Source organism: Ambystoma mexicanum, chromosome 12 (genome assembly GCF_040938575.1).
Source record: "Ambystoma mexicanum isolate Mex_15411 chromosome 12, UKY_AmexF1_1, whole genome shotgun sequence".
In the NCBI taxonomy this organism is placed as follows: Eukaryota; Metazoa; Chordata; class Amphibia; order Caudata; family Ambystomatidae; genus Ambystoma; species Ambystoma mexicanum.
This window is the reverse complement of record NC_090936.1, coordinates 519559563-519577528: the sequence shown is the minus strand read 5'-3', so window position 1 is coordinate 519577528 and position 17966 is coordinate 519559563. Positions and strand designations below refer to the sequence as shown.

The 17966-nt window shown below is 52.2% G+C and overlaps 1 protein-coding gene across 1 annotated transcript in view; it reads left to right on the top strand.

Moving 5' to 3' along the window:
* LOC138513733 (uncharacterized) overlaps window positions 1–17966 on the top strand; it is a 440991-nt gene that overhangs the window by 327132 nt on the left and 95893 nt on the right. The window contains exon 13 of the mRNA XM_069628814.1: window positions 1326–1420. Coding sequence (XP_069484915.1) covers window positions 1326–1420 — 95 coding nt within the window. The remainder of the gene's footprint in view (window positions 1–1325; window positions 1421–17966) is intronic.

Here is a 17966-nt window from a genome sequence, read left to right as displayed (position 1 = left end):
TACACTTAGATAGAGGTTTGGGGAAGGAAATATCTCACACTTAAATGGACTAGAGGGAGTAGGAAATTGTCGCTCCTGGAGGGATTTTGGGGGATAGGAAATGTGTTGCACCTAACTAACCATACTAAAAACTCAATATTCTGTACACTCACCTTCAAACTCTAAACTAAACACAACCCTGCCTCTACCGCACCACAAACCGCCCACTCTTCACAACAGCCAACATGAAAGCAAACACAAGTGCACACAAAGCACTTATGCACAATCATAGCTCAACAACACATGATGATTACCAACCAAAAAGCCACCAACACTCAGTGACTGGTTTTTTCGAACTGAAGCTGTCAACAGCACATCAAAGTTCTCTTGCTCTTCTCCTTCTCAATCCCCCTAACAAACACCCTCCTCCTATTTACGTTCCCTCATAGTGCAAAGAGACCACACAAGTTGCAGCAGTGCACGGTACAAGACTAGATAACATAACCTAACATTAGATTTGTGTCTCGTGATTGGTAATTCTCTTATGGTTCCACTGCCTCCCCATGTGTGTATGCCATTCTGTTACTTGATATTAGGTGTTGTGCATAATGTAATTAGCAGGTTCCGCTCCTGGACCTATGATGTGATGTTGAAAAACCTTTTCCTGTTATGTTTGGGCCAGACAGGAGTGGGATGGCATCCTCTGAAGCCAGCATTTCGACTGCGGCACTCGTGGACAATGAGGACCTTTGTGTCAGTTCACAGGTGTCCACTCACTGTGATGTCTTTTATTTGGTGAAGTGTTTGCTTTAACTCTGGTTTGTGATGCATGCTAGAGCTTGAGCACCTGGCATGTGTGCACTTGTGATTGCACCTGGAGAGTTTGGGAAATGGTTCCTTTGCCCTTTTATACCTATCTCTCCTCCCATGGGCTGCTTTTTTCTTGGCGTTATTCTGGGGACAACCATGGGGCTCCCTGAACAAGCCTGTAGTCCCTCTTCCCCAGGATTTAGGAAGCATACTTCCCTCTTGAGGAATTTGATGGTACGGCCCTGGGCTGAACCCCTATTACAAGGAGGACTGGGTGACCTCTGAGGGATTCTCCGTTTACCACCTCCTGGGGTTGCATCACAGAGCAGGTTGTTCTCCCTGACCCAGTGTTCCGCACACCCTTTTAGGGCATTGCACATGTGCCCTTGTGTAAGTCCAGTTAACACTTCAGAGGAGACTCATTAAGCTGTTAATGTATTCCTGTCCGAACAATGTTCTACGATGTCTAAATTCTGCTAGATGAAGTAGGAATGCTCAATCTAACATTATACCGTAATCCTACCTATCCTTCACAGATGGTCTAAGCCGGCTTGGAAAAGCACCACTCTTTATTTCAGCCCTGGGCAATGATAGGCTTGCAGAGTCTGTGCTACGCTATTGCAGTCACATGGTATGTAACAATACTCTCCTCTGTCAGGCCATTTCTCTGAATCCAGGAATGAACACTACCCTATTTTCTACCACTACTTTAACATCTTCATTCCTCCCATATCTTTTCTCCTTTACTGTTACCCGCTCTGAAAACCCTTCCTTCCTTGTTCCTCCCTACTGATCTACATTTCTGGTTCCTCCGTGGTCTACTCCTTCACATGTACTGCTCTATCCACCACCCCTCTCCTTTCCCCACATCAGGTGTAGAGCCATGAAGAATGGCATTTAGAGGGAGGAGCATATGTAAACAGAATTGTGGAACTTGAGGTAGAAGGGGGGTACCTTTTGGGAGATTAGCATGTGTCAGTAAAGGAACATAGCGGGGATGGTAGCTGGATAGGGCATATTTACTGATGATTGATGGGTTGTATGATGGGGGATGGAAGTTGGATATGCTATTTCAAGCAGAGACTATTCAGTTATATGCTGGATTGTGATATCTTGAATGCATATTTTTCAGGGAATTATGAGTTTTACCTAGATGATGGGGGTATGAGCTGTATTTGGACATTTGGGGAGCGCACTGTGGGATTGTGTGTTGGATGTGGGAATCTGGAAAGGATGCTCGATAAGGAAGGGATATAGAAGTATGTGGGTGGAGGTGGAGTTTGGGGTTTATTTTATTTATTGGCAATTTGTAAGCCGCCTATGCAATAAATGGTGTTTCAAGGTGCCACAAGACAAAAAAAAGGGTGGGGGAAGAAGGGAGAAAGATAACAATAACAGTCCTACTAGGCCTTGTGACATTCAGATCGTGCAAGCGCGGTAACAAGAAGTGCGAGGGAGAGGGGAGGCGGGGGAAGTGCTGGTTTGCACGAAATGCCAAGTGCTAGGATGGGAAGGGGGAGTGCAGGGCAAAGAGGAGAGAGTGCATGTGAAAAAGGGGGGGGGTTAAGAGAGGTGGCACAGGGGCTAGGTGAGTACTAGGGGGATGCCAGGTGGGCAAGTGCCAGGGATTGCATGTGGTGCAGTTCCACATAAAAGTGCGAGGAAGGAGGTGGACTGGGTGGGGGGCCTGGTGCCCTGTAGAACTCAGAGGAAAACCAGGCAGCCAATCACAGTGGCAGGCGGGGGAGTTGGCAGCAGAGGGGGAGAGGGACGGAAGAAGAGAAAAGGAGGGTCTTGAGGAGTTTCTGGACTTTAGGGAGATCCAGCTCAAGCCTGAGAGGGGCGGGCGACCATACCAGAGGGAGGCCCCTGCGGAGGAGATGGATCTACCCCCCCACCCCACTCTCTGCATAGAGAAGTGTCTGATCTGCAGAGAGTTGGAGCTAGAAGACCGAAGGGCTCTAACTGGGAGGTATTTAGGGAGAGAAACTTGGATGTATATAGAGGTCCCAGGCCCCAGGAAGCCTTGTGGATAATGCAGAGGGTCTTGAACCTGATCCTAGCAGCAAATGGGAGCATGTGGAGAGATGCAAGGCCAAGGATAAGCCTTGCAATCATATGCTGGATTAGATGAAGGGGGCACAGGGAGGATAGAGGAAGATTGAGGAAGAGGCTGTTGCTGTAGTCCAATTTAGAGAGGGCCAGAGCTCTGGAGCCAATGAGTTTCTGGGTGAAGGTTAGGAAAGGGAAATTGCCTCTGAGGAGGTGTGGTTGAAAGTGGGCCTTCTTGGCAAGGTCCGCGATGTGAGGAGAGAAAGAGATAAAGGAATCAAAGATGACACCAACATTTTTTGCTTCACAAGAGGGTGAGGGGATCCATCGAGGGGTTCCAGAGGGTAGGAGAGAAGGAGGGACCTGGGGTCCCAATGAGAAGGATCTCAGTCTTACTGGCATTAAGGCAGAGATCATTGGCAAGGCACCATGCCTGAATAGCAGTCAGACAGTCAGGGATGAAAGAGGAGGAAGTGGAGGAAAGCTTGAAGGAGAGCTGTGTATGGTCTGCATAACACTGGAGGTGAGGCGAGAGGGAGGAGAACAGGTGGGTCAGAGGGGCAAGGTAGTTGTTAAAGAGCCACGGCGAGAGAATAGAGCCTTGAGGGACGCCACAGGTGGAGGGTGTGATGGGGCATAGAAAAGGGCCCAATTGAACCTGGGAAGGTCGGTCAGAGAGGAATAAGGTTAACCAGTCAAGTGCCAGGCCTGTGATGCCAGTGGTGTCACAGAGCCGATTCGTCAGGGTGGCATGATTGACCATGCCAAAGGCAGAGGAAAGATTGAGAAGGATAAGAATGGAAGGAGAGTTGGTATTGAGGTTAGTGAGCAAGTTTTCATGGGTGTTTAGGAGAGCAGTTTCTGTGCCTCTTGCTGCTATGAAGCCAGACTAGTGGTCATGGAGACAACCAACATATTCAATGTGTCGGATTGGTTGGAAGATGACCAGCTTCTCCAGGAGTTGGCGGTAGTTAGATGGGTAGGAGGGGTCAGCAAAGGGAATTTTGAGGAGAGGATGTACAAGGGAGTGCATGAGGGGAAGCATGAAGGAGCCAGTGGCAAAGGAGTGATTACAGAAATTGTCCAAATCTGTCACAAGGGAGGAAATGTTGTCCTTGATAGTTCTGGAGGAGCAGGGGAGCACCTGTTTGAGACTTTCATAGACTTTCATAGAGAGGACCTGTTTAGAGACATCATCCGGTGTAATGGGTGAGAAAGAGGCGAATAGGAGGAAGGGTGATGGAGAGGGGGACCAAGGAAGGTCTGAGAGCTGGAGAGGGATGCGGGAGGTGAGTAGAGGAGGGTGATGACAGGATGTCCTGAGGTTCGGTGAAGAAGTGGGAGGCTAGTGAGGTACAGAGGGTCATGGATGGCAGGGGAGTATCAGAGCCTGCAGAAGGATTGTAGAGTTCCTTTCAGATTTTAAACAGTTTGCTCGTGTTGTTAGTGGCCCCAAAGATGCGGGCTTGGATTTGAGTGTTCTTCAAGCGGATGGAGAGTCTGTATTGCCTTTGGAGCAGGCGGCAGGCCAGTCTGTTAGAGGATGTGCCTGAAGCCCGTCACTTCCGCTCGGCAAGTCTGAATTTGAGTTTGAGAAGCTAGATGGGAGTCCTACCAGGTGTTGCGCTTGGAGGCAGGCTTTATGCGGATACTCATGACCGGGGCAAGGATGTCCAGGTGTTGGTGATAGAGTGGGAGTCAGTGGCAGGGGGAATGAAAGTGGTGGCAAAAGCAGCTACTGACACTCGTTCATCGGTTGAATGATGGAGGAGGAGACGGGCAGTGCAGGCAGAAGCTTAGCTGGGGGACCTAATAAATCCATGTGCGAGGGCAGGAGAGAGGGGTAGTGAGAGGGTTGGAGATGAGAATGTCTGCTGAGATGAGAGCATCCACGGTGTGTCCCGTTGAGTGGGTTGGACTGGAGGGGAAAATGGGGAGGCAAAGCGAGTTGCAGAGGCTGTGGGGGGGGGTCCAGTGGCCGCATCAGGAGAGGCAAGGTGTATATTGACGTCTCATAGGAGGAGAAGCATGGAGCTGGAGGCCAGGAGAGAAGAGGTGAGGTCATACCACTCTAAAAGTAAGTAGGAGACCAAACCAGGGTTCCTCTAGATGGTGGCGAGGGTCAACGAGAGGGTAGGAGAGACACCAAGTCTTCAGATGAGGCATTTGAAAGAACAGTAAGACTGAGAGGGTATAATAGTACCAGGGACCCATGCAGGGAAAATCAGGGCCACTCCACCTCCAGGTCGGTTCGGCCTGGGTTTAGAGAGGATCTTGTAGCCCTCCTAGAGGATGGAAGTGTGCCAAGAGTACTTCCCATCTGCTACAACTATTAATGGGTTAGGAAGAGAAAGGGGAGAGGACTGAGACCATATGGGGAGTGAGCGAGAAAGTGGATGTCGGTGACAGACTGCCTGGAAGAAGCGTTGACGTAGGTTTCAGCAATGGGCAGGCTTGGAGACCAGGAAATCCTTCATGACTTTTTTCCTTATAGGCTTTGAAAAGAGAGGTAGGATAGGTTTAGAGTAAATAGGGCAGATGGAGAGCACCATGGAGGGAGAGGGCAGAGAGACGGAAGGGGGAAGTGAGAGAAGGAGAAATTCACAGTGCACAATTAACTCATCAGGCGGCCTAGCAGATAGACAGGAGCAGACCAGTCAGCTGCACGACGTCACACAGGTCACTGAAGAGTAATTAGCTGCTTCAGCAGCAGAAGAGGGAGGACAGCGACTCAAGAGGGATGGGTACTTCACCGGAGTACAAGGAAAGAGTCCGCTCATCAATGAGTGCTTCCTTTGTCACCAGGAAGTTCATTGTACTAGTCACCTGTACCACCACGCGGCCTAGCAGCAAGTCAGTAGCAGACCGGTCAGGTGCACGAGACGTCCCTAGTCCCTAAAATCAGGGTGGCTATCTTCCTACAAGCAGATTGTAGGGGTGTGGGGGTGGTCACCCCTTCCCAAAAGGTTTCAGCAGCACCCTGCCACTTTTCCAGTGAGACCAGCCACTCAGACCAGGGTGTAACACAGAGACAGTATGATTATAGCGGGGGGGTTAAGGGTGGCAAGCAACTCTTATCTGAGTGAGTTGTAGCCAGGGATCCAGTCCTCAAAAGATGGTATGTCACCCCCAATCACAAGCCAGTTCGGAAAATGCCTTCAGACTCCAGTGTTATGACCATTCTAACAATCACCTTGGTGGAAAGGGCACAGATGCTGTAGATATGCTGTGTGTAAACCAGAAAGTTACCCAGAGTTAAATCAGCCGCTCGATGTAACGATCAATTGGAGAGGAAAGATAGCTCAGGGGCAGTGCGTTTGTCTTGGTAGCAAGACAAGGCGATGCATCGAATCCCGATCCTGCACTTAGAAAACACTTGCTGGTATTAAGCGTGTTAATAAATGAACAATAAAATACAAATAAAATAGATGGATTAAGGGATTGAAGTTTGGAAGGTGCATGCATCAGAGAAAGATAAATGAGCATTGTCAGCAAAGGCCTGGCACCAGCTAGAGTACTTAACATAACGCACGGACGGCGCTGTCATGAGATATGCGCAAAACCTTCAACCCGTGTAAGCTTACACGCCTGCCTAGGCGCAAACCCCCACTGCGCGTTAATGCCCACAAGGGCTCTTTTTTCGGCACTCTTGACGGATAAGAAGGTGTCTTCCCCACATTGCGCACATTCAGGAGGGGACTCCATGGGCGCGCACCACCGGACATTTGGGCATTTATGAGAGGGGTCTAGACCATTTGAGAAGAGAGTTGCAGGTTAGTAGTTCTCCCACAATCAGATTCACTGAAGTGCAAGCTACCCATCAACCAGAAGGATAACCCCCTCTGTAGCGCTCAGCATACTGCCATTCGGTATGCAATCTAACAGTCCTCTTTCTGTGGTCATGCTTAGCGTGGGCACCCCAGTGCCTTGTCCTCCCCCCCTCCTCCATGACCTGGCCCCTCACTCCCCCGCCCCCTCCTCCCCTCATACCCCCCGGCATATGTCATATATCACATGTTGAAGAAACAACTCAGACACCTTGTAAAGTTGGAAGAGTAAAATGCCTCAGCAGCTTTATTTTGCATAAAGTCTTGGAGTTATCTTACAGGCGATCCGTCATTCACCACCACAGGTATACTACTGTGTGCGGCTACCTAGGTATCCCTTGCCCCCCCCTCTCCCTTACCCTCCTCGTCCGGTGGACGCCTCAGGTTGAGCCTGGCCCTTGCTATTAACCTCTCTCTACCCCTGGCCGTTTGTAGATTTCCCATGAGCGACTTTTGGCATAGGCGCCCCCTTTTCTCTAGGTCTTTGTTGGGAATCCCCTGCCCCCCCCCCGACACTTCACTGTGTCCGGTGTTTGGGTCTAGATAAAACCGGCAGCCACGCGGTGCCTCGCTAGTAATCAGGTTCCTATACCGGCACCACCACAAGTGCCCCAACGCTACACATATCCCACATCCGTACGTTAAGGCCGACCCCGACCTCCGGTGCCAGCCCACACCTTTCTGCCTGCCTATATGGTCATCGCTTTGCGATGCCCGTCTATTTTGAGTCCTTTCTACTCTACTCTGTCCCCCAAGTGCCGCTTGTACCAGAAGCCCTATCCTATCTATGCTGCCCCCCATGTCTCCCTTCCGTCTTGCCGAGCCCCTAAATCCTCCCAGTTCCCTCTCCCCCAGGCCTCCCTGTGGAGTCTGGCCCAGTGCCCCCCCTGCCAGCGTAATATCTCTTCGGTGTACCCTATCCCTTCTCCTTCCTTCCTTTCCCTCGCTCCTCCACTCACCAGGTCCCCAGTTTTTAGGGTCCCGCCAAACCCCCCCCCCTCCCTGCCGTTTCTGCCCCTCCATATCCTAGCTCCATTTCCCCCCAGAGGCAGACTTCCCAGCCCTGTTCTTCCGTACCCCGTCTCCTGTCCCCCAGCTTTTGGTCCTTGCCCCCCCCCTTATTCCTTGGGGCTGGCTTCCTCCCCCCTGTTCCCTCTATTCGCCTAGCCGCCCTATCTTGGATCCTCCACCTCCCTCCCCCTCCTGCCCCCCTCCTTCTGTGAAAACTTCCCCTTGCTGTTATTTTGTCACTGTTACCTGAGCCCCCCGTAGTCTCCTCTTGCCCCCCCCCCGACCGACTTCCCTTGATGGCCTTGATTGTGAGTTTGTTGATTTCCCCCCCCCCCCACAATTTTGGGCTTGGAATTGGCTCCCAAGTCCCCTACGTCCCTCCCCTTTTTCCCAGGGCCTCCCCTGAACCTAGTACTCTTGGGGCGCCGTAAGATCTAAGCTGTTGTCTGAGCATTCCCCTATGGGCCTGCAAGTACTTTGCTACAGGGATCGACCTGTGGCTCCTCGAAGACTCTCTGCTGGTTGCCGGTGGCAGAGAGTTCCCCCAGCCTGCACAGGTCGCTCCATAGCCGACCCTTCCGCTTGCTCCCCTCGCTCCGTTGCTCCTTGGTTGGTGTATGGCCTCCTTGTCCCCCCCACCCCGTCCCTCCAAGGCCTTGTCCGATCCATGTCCTACTAGGAAGTCCGCACTTCCTGCTGCATTCTTCCCCGTGCCTTCCAACTTCTTCCTTGAACCGCCCTTAGCCCCTCCTTGTTTACACCAGCCGAAGCACCCTCCCCTGCCAGCCTGCGCACCCTACCCCCAGGCAGCAGTGAAGTAAACGCACCGGGGGGGTCTGTCTGGGGGGGTGTACGAGTTGGGCTGAGGATATTCCATTTGTTGCCATTGCCGGGTTGAGGACCTAGACCTAGGTCAGGTTGGTTCGTAACTGTGAGGTGGTAGGCAAATACCTAACTTCGTTCATGTAGGGAAAGGTTTAAAGAGCCCTGTATTTTTTATTTTATAATGCTCCATTTTGAAACTACGTCTTGGGGCAACCCTAACTTAAATACGCGATGCCCTTACATGTAGTTTGTTTGAGTGGATTTGAAATTAGTTCCAGTGAATTCGAGTGGATTCTCTACTGCCCCCTTCAGGAGATGCCTCTCCGTTAATCCGCACTTAGCTCCTGCGGCACGTTACCTTGTGATGCTTAACTGGTTGGTTTAATTGAACAATCTTGCCCTACAGATCATGCTTGATCTGTAGGGCAATCTTGCCCTACAGATCATGCTATTGTGCTCACACCCTTGCCCCCCCATTCCTGGTGTCTGGTCCTGTACCCCTTAATACTGTGCCCCCTTACTCCCTGTTTCGCCGGATCGAGCACCCCAATCCCCAGCCACACTCTGCACCGGGTGAGGGGGCTCGAAGCGAATGTGTGGTGCTCCGTGTGGTCTTGCTCCCAACACTGGTCTAAACTATTAGCCGCACAGTGAAGTAACTCGTCATCAGTGCCATGGAAGTGGTTTAAGGTTGAATTCATATATAAAGAAATTGCGCTGTTTTAAAATATTATTTTGTACCTTTCCTTTGGTTGGAGGTCAACTTAGTTCAGTCTTACCCACAAGGCATTGCAAGCTCTTTGTCCCCCCACCTCTTACCCTCGTCTCCCCCCCTGACATAACATTTTTCTACCCTACAACGCCACGCGCCCCCTGAATGAGCTCCATGCCAGGTAATTCACCACAAGCCCTGCGCCGCGGTGAGTTTGAATATTTTTGTTATAGCATTTTCTGCCCACGGAACATTGGTCGTGGCGCTGCGGCCACCACGTTGCGAAAACATGGCATACATGGCGTAATAAACCTAACTCGGGCCCCCCACAAAGAAGGCCCCCTTTACCAAATCCGACATGCGGCACGCACGGCAACCAAATGTGTTCGAACAAAGTAGGCCATTCCTGGTGAATAAAGAACTATCCCCCTAACCTTCATCCTTGTTCCAACAACATGCCAAACCTTCCGCATTTAACTCATGTTGACCACTGTCAATGCAGCCTCCCGTACTTACCACCCTGCAACCGCCTCGCCCCAGCGTGGACCAAACCCCCAAAGGCCCCATCCCAATGCACTTCCAAACCCGTGCTTACCAGGTGTGCCCCCCATTCAAAACCCCGAGCTCGGCCTGTATTCTATACTGTGTTAGTGGCATCCTCAAATTAGCACTCTAAAATCGCCGCCCCCCCATGACTAACATCAATCCCCATTAGGAATTCCCGGTGCCCCATACGTTTGCAATAGCCGCCCACCAGCTCTCACGAAGGCTAGGGGGTTTGCGGCACTAAATAAATACCAAACTTTTAATTGCACTTGGGCATGCGGGGCCAGAGCATGGTTAAACCAAACCCATCCCTGGTAAACATTACGAGCCCTGTGCATCTGTTCCTCCGAATCGCCATCCTTCATCCCACCCCCCCCTTGCTCACTTCGTTCGCTATCATCGCAACTGTGCATCTTCTGTATTTGTAATGGCTTCAGTTCTACAATGCCGACTTGTGGTCCTTTAAGGCGGTGTCAAGCTAACTTACTTCAGCGGTCCCTGCCGCATGTCGCCGCCTTCCTCTTTGCAGCAACCTTTGTGTCTTTTGCTCCCCCCTCGCATGGCGGAATGTATGCAATATTCTGACCCCCCCACCCGTTGTGAGCATGCGGCGATCCAAGCAAGAACCCCACCCATCGCATTACCGTGGTTGCCCCAAACACGATGTCTGACACACACAGGCATAGGGCAATTAACCCACACGCAGTGATAAACAAGACTCCCCTTCCCCCGCTCCATATACAATCCCCCATCCCAGCAATGCCCTTCCCGTCCACCTGTGTCCGAACCTTGCCCAACCCTCTGCTCACCCCAATCGCACCTAGATTTGGCACCCCAAGCGCTGGTGCCATGGCAGCCGACCCCACAACATTCGCCTTACTGAGTCAGCCCCTGTTCCCGCCCCGCAAGAAAAACGATCCCTCAGCCCATTACCGATCCCTGAAGCAAGGGACAAGTCACAGCCCTTATCCCGCACCGTGGCAACCGCTTAGATCCATCCCCCCTTGGCCACATTACCCCCCTGAAACAACGTCTGCATGCCAACGATTGTCAACGATCCCCCTTCATTCTTAGGCCCCTCCGCTGGGTTACAATGCCTGGTACACCAACCCTGAGTGGCCCTGAGTGGCCCTGAGTGACCCCATTAGACATGAATTCAAAAACTTGTCACAATGCTCCAAATCTCTGCCTTGCCACGTGGCTAACTACTGTTTAGCACAGCCCATCCCCAGTTTTAACCGTGCGCCCAGGCACAATATCCTAGCTCTGACCCACCTTCCAACAAAGAAAACCTCGTCAGCCAAGTTTCAACCTGATGGAGAGAGATAGAGAAAGGAACTTCCTCCCCCACGGCTGATCCAACCCCGCCATGCCTCTGCATACCTTGCGCACTGAGTAACATGCAATAAATTACTCTAAGTGACCACAGCTTCCACTCATCGTAAACAGATGCCACTGTTTGCCACACAATAAAACCTTGCCTGAGCAAACTGCTGGATTAACCCAGGAATATGCGAACTTGGAAGCCCTTTAAGCTTGCTAAATAAAACTGGAGCGTGCCAAACGGCAGTGCCCGAGGCTGCCCACATTTATTTATTCCTCCCTGTTGTAAGGGAAAAAGGACAGAGCCCCTTTAAGAGGTAGAGCTCGAGACTATGGGAGGGAGCGGGAAGCGGGAGGAAAGGGGGGGCGACGGAAGAGAGAGAGGCAGTAAGGCCATGGAGGAATAAAGAGAAGGTTGGAGTGTACGATGGCTCCTGTGTGTTTATTGGGCATACTTGAGGCAGCCCCAAGAGGGGGGCCCAACAACTGGCGACGAAGGGAAACGTCCCGCGCCTGGAGGAAATGGCGAAGGGCCCGTGTGAACAGCAGTAACGGGGGCCGTGTGCCCAGCAGTGAAGGGCCCGGGCGACCAGCAACAATGGAGGGCCCGTGTGCCCAGCAGCGACGGGGGCCCGTGTGCCCAGCAGCGACGGGGGCCCGTGTGCCCAGCAGTGAAGGGCCCGGGCGCCCAGCAACAATGGAGGGCCCGTGTGCCCAGCAGCGATGGGGTCCCGTGTGCCCAGCAGTGAAGGGCCCGTGCGCCCAGCAACAATGGAGGTCCCGTGTGCCCAGCAGTAACGGGGGCCCGTGTGCCCAGCGGCGACGGGGCCTGTGTGCCCGGCAGTAGGAGGTGGGCCTGTGAGCCTTGCAGCGGGCCTGCGCGCCCAGAATAACGGGCCTGTGTGCCCTCGTGGTGGACCCGTGTGTCCTGCAGTGGGCCCGTGCGCCCAGGAACAGTGGTGGGCCAGAGCGCCCTGCAATTACAAGTGGGCCTGAGTGCCCGCAGTGGGCCTGCGTGCCCAGCATCATCGGGCCTGCGAGCCCGCGCGCCCAGCAGCGGAGGAGACGGTGGACCCGTGCACCCGCAGCAGAGAAGACCGCCGGACGCAGCCCAGCAGAAGGAGGAGCTGCGGGAGCCCACCCCGACAGAGGAGAAGACCGCCAGACGCAGCCCAGCAGAAGGAGGAGCTGCGGGAGCCCACCCCGACAGAGAAGAAGACCGCCGGACGCAGCCCAGCAGAAGGAGGAGCTGCGGGAGCCCACCCCGACAGAGGAGAAGACCGCCAGACGCAGCCGACAGCAGAGAGGATCGCTGGCCAGCAGAGGATGACGCGGAAGCGGCCCCCAGCAGGAAGCGGAGCCGCCACCAAGAGCAGCCCCAACGGCGAGAGCGAGGAGTGCGCAGCGGCTGCAGGTACTAAACCCCGCGTCTCCCGCGCAGTGACAGTAAAAAAAAAATAATAAAATAAAATAACACCACCAAAACAAACAAGGGAATCCCCGTGTCTCCCACACAGTGACAGTTGGGAAAGAAAAGGGGAAACCCTGTGTCTCCCACAAGTGACACTAAAAAAAAAAAAAATATATACAGCTAAAACAAACAAAGGAAACCCTGTGTCTCCCACAAGTGAAATTGGAAACTAAAATAATACAAGCCACAACGTATGGCCCAGCGGCATTGACCCCGTGTCTCCCACCCAGTGACACTAGAAAACGCAAAAGGAAATAAGAATGAGCATGATGCGTGACAGCAGGAATAGAGGCCAAACACTACGACTCAACGGACATGTATGAACAATAAGAGGCAAAGAATAACACGGATGGCCATACCCTACCAAACCAGCAGGCAGAAGTACCTATAAGGAATGGACGCATCACGGCACACTAAACAAGTGACCACAGTGCCCCATGACACCTAAGCAGCTACAGCATACACAGGGGCGCCACCACGTCGGATCCGGACGTGGCAGACCCCAAAGCCCAGCCACCACAACCAGAACCAGCACACAAAGGGGCACCCGGCACCCTGCTAACACCCCGGCTGCCCCGACCAACGCAAAGGTAACGCGGAGGTAGCGATAGTGAATAGGGGCGTCGCACTAATGGAAAATTAATGGTGACCACCCACCGCCACAACTTCACCTACTGAGACACAAGGACGCAGTGGCACTCGCGCCCAGCTGCGCCAACACCACCACGAGGACACGCACAAGACAAAGAGAAGACAGATATTGGAAAGCTGCCCAAACTCATGCGTACCAGCAGCAGAGAAGACCTGTACTGGACAGGACCGGCAACAGCGAAAGTAAAAGAAACACCACCCATACAAACCAAAGGACCAAAACACAGCGATCTGCTGCCAAAGACCGCACGCAAGTGCACCGCAAATCCACACCCGAACTAAACACCGGCAACCATGACCGAGCTAGAGCAAGCAGACGCTGAAGCAAGTGCGCAAGCCCTAGCAGACCTGGGCCCCACGTCATATGCGACCGTCATGAGACGGCCCAACCCATTCGCCTTGATCCCGCACCACGACCAAGGAACAAGATGGGAGGAATGGGTCGAAGAATTTGAGGACTTTCTAGGTGCAATTGGGAACAAAGACCCGCCAAACAAACTCAGCATATTTAGGAATTTGGTAGGAAAAGAGGTAAAGGACATCATCAAGACAATCCCTGCCACAGACAAAACCACGTACCAACGTCTCCTCAATGCAATAAACGACAGACTCATAGTAGGATCCAACAAAGACTACGAACGCCTTGCATTCAACCAACACAGGCAACGTTCACACGAATCAATTGGAGAGTTCGTCATACGTCTCCAGCAGAAGATAGGAGACTGCGACTTCGCCAACTTCAATGATGAAGAAGCTATAAGACTAAGGATCATAAAAGGGTGCACCTCGTCAACATTCAGGAAACGCCTTCTCATAAAGCCCCTACCCCTAGCGAAAATACTGAATATGGCAAAAACATACGAGAGAGTTGACACACAGGCAGCCGCCATTGAGAGGAAAGTTTAACGTGACGCCATTGCGGCCCTCACGGAAAAGCAATCGCAACACTCCGAGCCCACTCGACCCTGGAGAAGGAAGAAACGGAGAAGACACTGGCAAAAAAGCCCGAGCAAAGAGCAATGCCACGGGCGAGGGTGGAATAACACCCACAGACAACCATACCCAGCTCTTAGACGAACATGCTGGCGCTGTGGCCAGGAAGGTCACCTTCAAGGAATGTGCAGAACTGGACCACCCACAAGCTCGGCATGCCAACCCACACCCCAAGAAAGATGCCCGGGTACACCTAGAGCACGGTTAGACATCAGGAAAGACATCAAGGACATGAACACCAGCCCACCCAGAGGTCTCGGGCATGCACACCACCTCTACCCTGAGTTAGCCCACCACAAAGGGGACGGACCGGCACTTGGCACACAAACCCCACCCGTTCTGCAAGAGGACTATGAGCTAAATGTCGTACGGGAGGGGGGAATGGAAGTCACAGGAAACGTCAGTACAAGGCAACAGTACCAGACAAGGGCGGAAGAATACCCCCTAGACAAACCCCAAGACCATGCCATCCAATGGAGGACGGCACAGACAGAACAGCCTAAAGGACAGTCACAACGTGACACAACCCAAGGAGATCGCAGAGTGCCGGACACCATCCGCACAATACCGAGTCCCGCCAGAGGACACAGCCGTCTCAGTAACCGGACAGCACTACAGCACGCACTCATCAGCGTCCACTATAGATCATTCAAAGCAACCCACAAGAAGGACCACGTGCCCGAGCAAGATGCGAGAGAGACAAGCAAAGCCAAAGGACAGACGAACAGCGCAGATCCCATCCTAGCGACAAGGGACAAAGAACAAGTGACAAATACGACGAGGAACTACGGCAATATGATGCCAAATTACTCCCTCCTCCACGAGTTATACTTTGAAGAGCATGAACCAACGGAAAGGGAGGTGATCGAGATGGAGATAAAAGAGAGAGAGGAGACTCATGAAACACCGCAACGAGAGAGTGCAGAGGAGAGCCACGAGCAACCAAGCAGACCTCATCGAACCACGAAGAGACCCCAACGGCTCATCGAGCAAATGTAACCTCGGAAGTCTCATGTTAAGCAAGGGGGAGGTGTTTTAAAGGGGCTCTGTCCTTTTTCCCTTACGAGGGAGAGCTCGAGACTATGGGAGGGAGCGGGAAGCGGGAGGCAAGGGAGGGGCGACGGAAGAGAGAGAGGCAGTAAGGCCATGGAGGAATAAAGAGAAGGTTGGAGTGTACGATGGCTCCTGTGTGTTTATTGGGCATACTTGAGGCAGCCCCAAGAGGGGGGCCCAACACTCCCCACCATGCTACACCCTCACGCTGGTCGACAACCGCCAAGATGCTCCCCTCGGCCCCCCTGACTATCTAGCCACGCACTTTTCCACATACCTTTGTTTCCCGTCCAGAACCGAAACCTGCTGCGACAGGAACTCGCCAACGACAACTCTCCGATTCCTTGCCCCCGCCTGAATTTGCCATACCACTGCACGCCCTCGTCTTTCCTCCACCCGCTTGCACGATCCTCCTACTGGAACAAGGAATCACCGGCCTCACGAACGCTGGAAACTCCTTCCGGCTTCAACCACAGAAACAAGTGCAGTGCGGGGCAGGGAACCGAGGGAGAATGTGTTTGTATCTGGAACAAACCCGTGCCTTTATGAGGCCTGCTTCTCCCTCGGCTCCCTGCCCCGCCCCTTATGTTTTGCACGCTCCCGTCCCTTCCGGGGGCAGGCTGCGTGTTCCTCCCCCATCCCGCCCCCCTGACCTGCTTGAGTAGTGGGGGGGAGGAGGCCGGCTGGGCAGCCCCCACTAAGGGTCGGCGCCCGCCATGCCACCTTCGCTGGCGGGTTCGCCCGCCAGAGTGCGTAATTTACTGCCGAATTTCTATCGGCATGTCACGGCTCCTATCTTCACGGCTTTCTCGTTGCTTAATCACTATACCTGCCACCTAGTCAGCCACCAAACGGGTCTTACCCTGTGTGTAGCCCATTCACTGCAGTTTCTCTGCAATCACTCCGGTGGCATCTCATTGTGTCTCCCTTCCGCCTTCAGGTGGTCACCTTCTAGTCCAAAACACAGCCCGCCGGGGCCATTCTTGCCGCTCGTGCTCCTGCCGCCATGAGCCTCTGCACGTCACCAGGTTCCTCTCTGCTGTGCCTCTGGACAGCGGTTAAGTGCGGCCCGCCGCCATCTTTGGCCCGTCTGTAAGCCACCTGCATGGCATTCGGTGCAGTGTTCTTCGTTCTTTTTCTCCTGTTGTACACACGCCTTTATCACAGTGAGCACCAGCCTCTTAGCTGCATAATTACACTTAGTAGGCTTCCGTGTGTACTCCACACCCGCCCACATGCAGGATTGCATGGCGGCCAAACATGTCTGCTCAAGCCACTCTAAGACCAACATGCTACTACTGGATTTGAAGCGGAACATTTGATCCTGATGCCATTCATCCCACAAGTGAATGCTGTCACAAAATGTGCCTACAAACACTTCCATGTCCTGCAGGGAGTCATCCCCCTCCTCTAGACTGCCCTAAAGATGGCACATGCCATGGGTTTTGTCATCTCCTGACTGAGCTACTACAATGAGATCTACATCAGTCCACCTGCGAAAAGCATGAAGAGGCTCCAATGACCTGAAAACCATGTGGACCATCTCATGAACTGATCTCCAACCATGGAAACTTTACATTGGCTCCTGGTGAAGCAACTGGTTCACTTCAGGGCTCTATGTGGCTCTATGATGTATTGTACCAAGGTATTAACCCTTGCCCCTACCAATGCACCAGACCTTTCAGGTTGGCATCAAAAAAACTTCTGGTCAACTGGCAAACTTTTAGTGTGGTAAATCTCTTCACTTTCAAGGCTCATCCCTCAGAAATCCCCTACCTCTCCACGATTGATTGGAGCTCAGCCAAATCTAGTGCCCCAGACTGTTAAACTCTCCTATTTCAACCCGTCTATGGAAAAATCATTACTGCCGCCACCAGTACTTGACTGACAGTTTGCAACATATCCAATATGCACACACATTGGCCCTTTTCATGCTAATTTCCGCACTCCTCCTTCCTATTCATTCTCATCATGTTAACAAATCAAACTCCTCTCCCGTCCGACCGGACCTCTTACTTGACTTTACAGCAGTACCTTAGGCTAGGTTAAATCATTCTTGCAAAGGACCTGTACAACACAAGGTGGTTCCTTGGCGCTAACTTCCAGTGCACCCAAGGAGAGATAGAAAATGGGTACATTGCACGTGTGGTTTTCGGAGGACACCCTAGAGATGGCCATTTGAGAAGTGTCCCGAGAGGTGATTGCTTTGATATTAAGTGAATCCATTTTTATTTTGGATCGCTCCATTTACAACGAAAACCAGCATTAAAACATATATTGCAAACCGATCTAACAATCCTCTAAAATCAATGCGTTTATACCTTTAAAAACTCTCTAATACTCAATACACATTCTGTTTATAACCAGAAAACAATATTGACATTGTCATTAATTTAATTAAAACGGCCAGTCCTTATTAAAAAATCAACAAGATTAGTTAAAAAGGGATCTTCGTCGTTTTGATATGGAACTGTGGTCATGCGCGTTAGATGGAAAGTGTAATGGTAAGTCGAGTGTGCGAGGATGAGTGTTGCTGGGTGTCGGGGGGAATTGTTGTGTCCAATGTTTAATGGGGTACATTCTGTTAGCACAGTGGTATTGTAATCCATCTGAGGGAAGGATTGAGTGGGGGCTATCAAGATATGAACAGTGTTGTATGGAGTGATGACTGAGTTACTCTATAGTGTGGATTGAAAGATGCAGCACTAGGTGG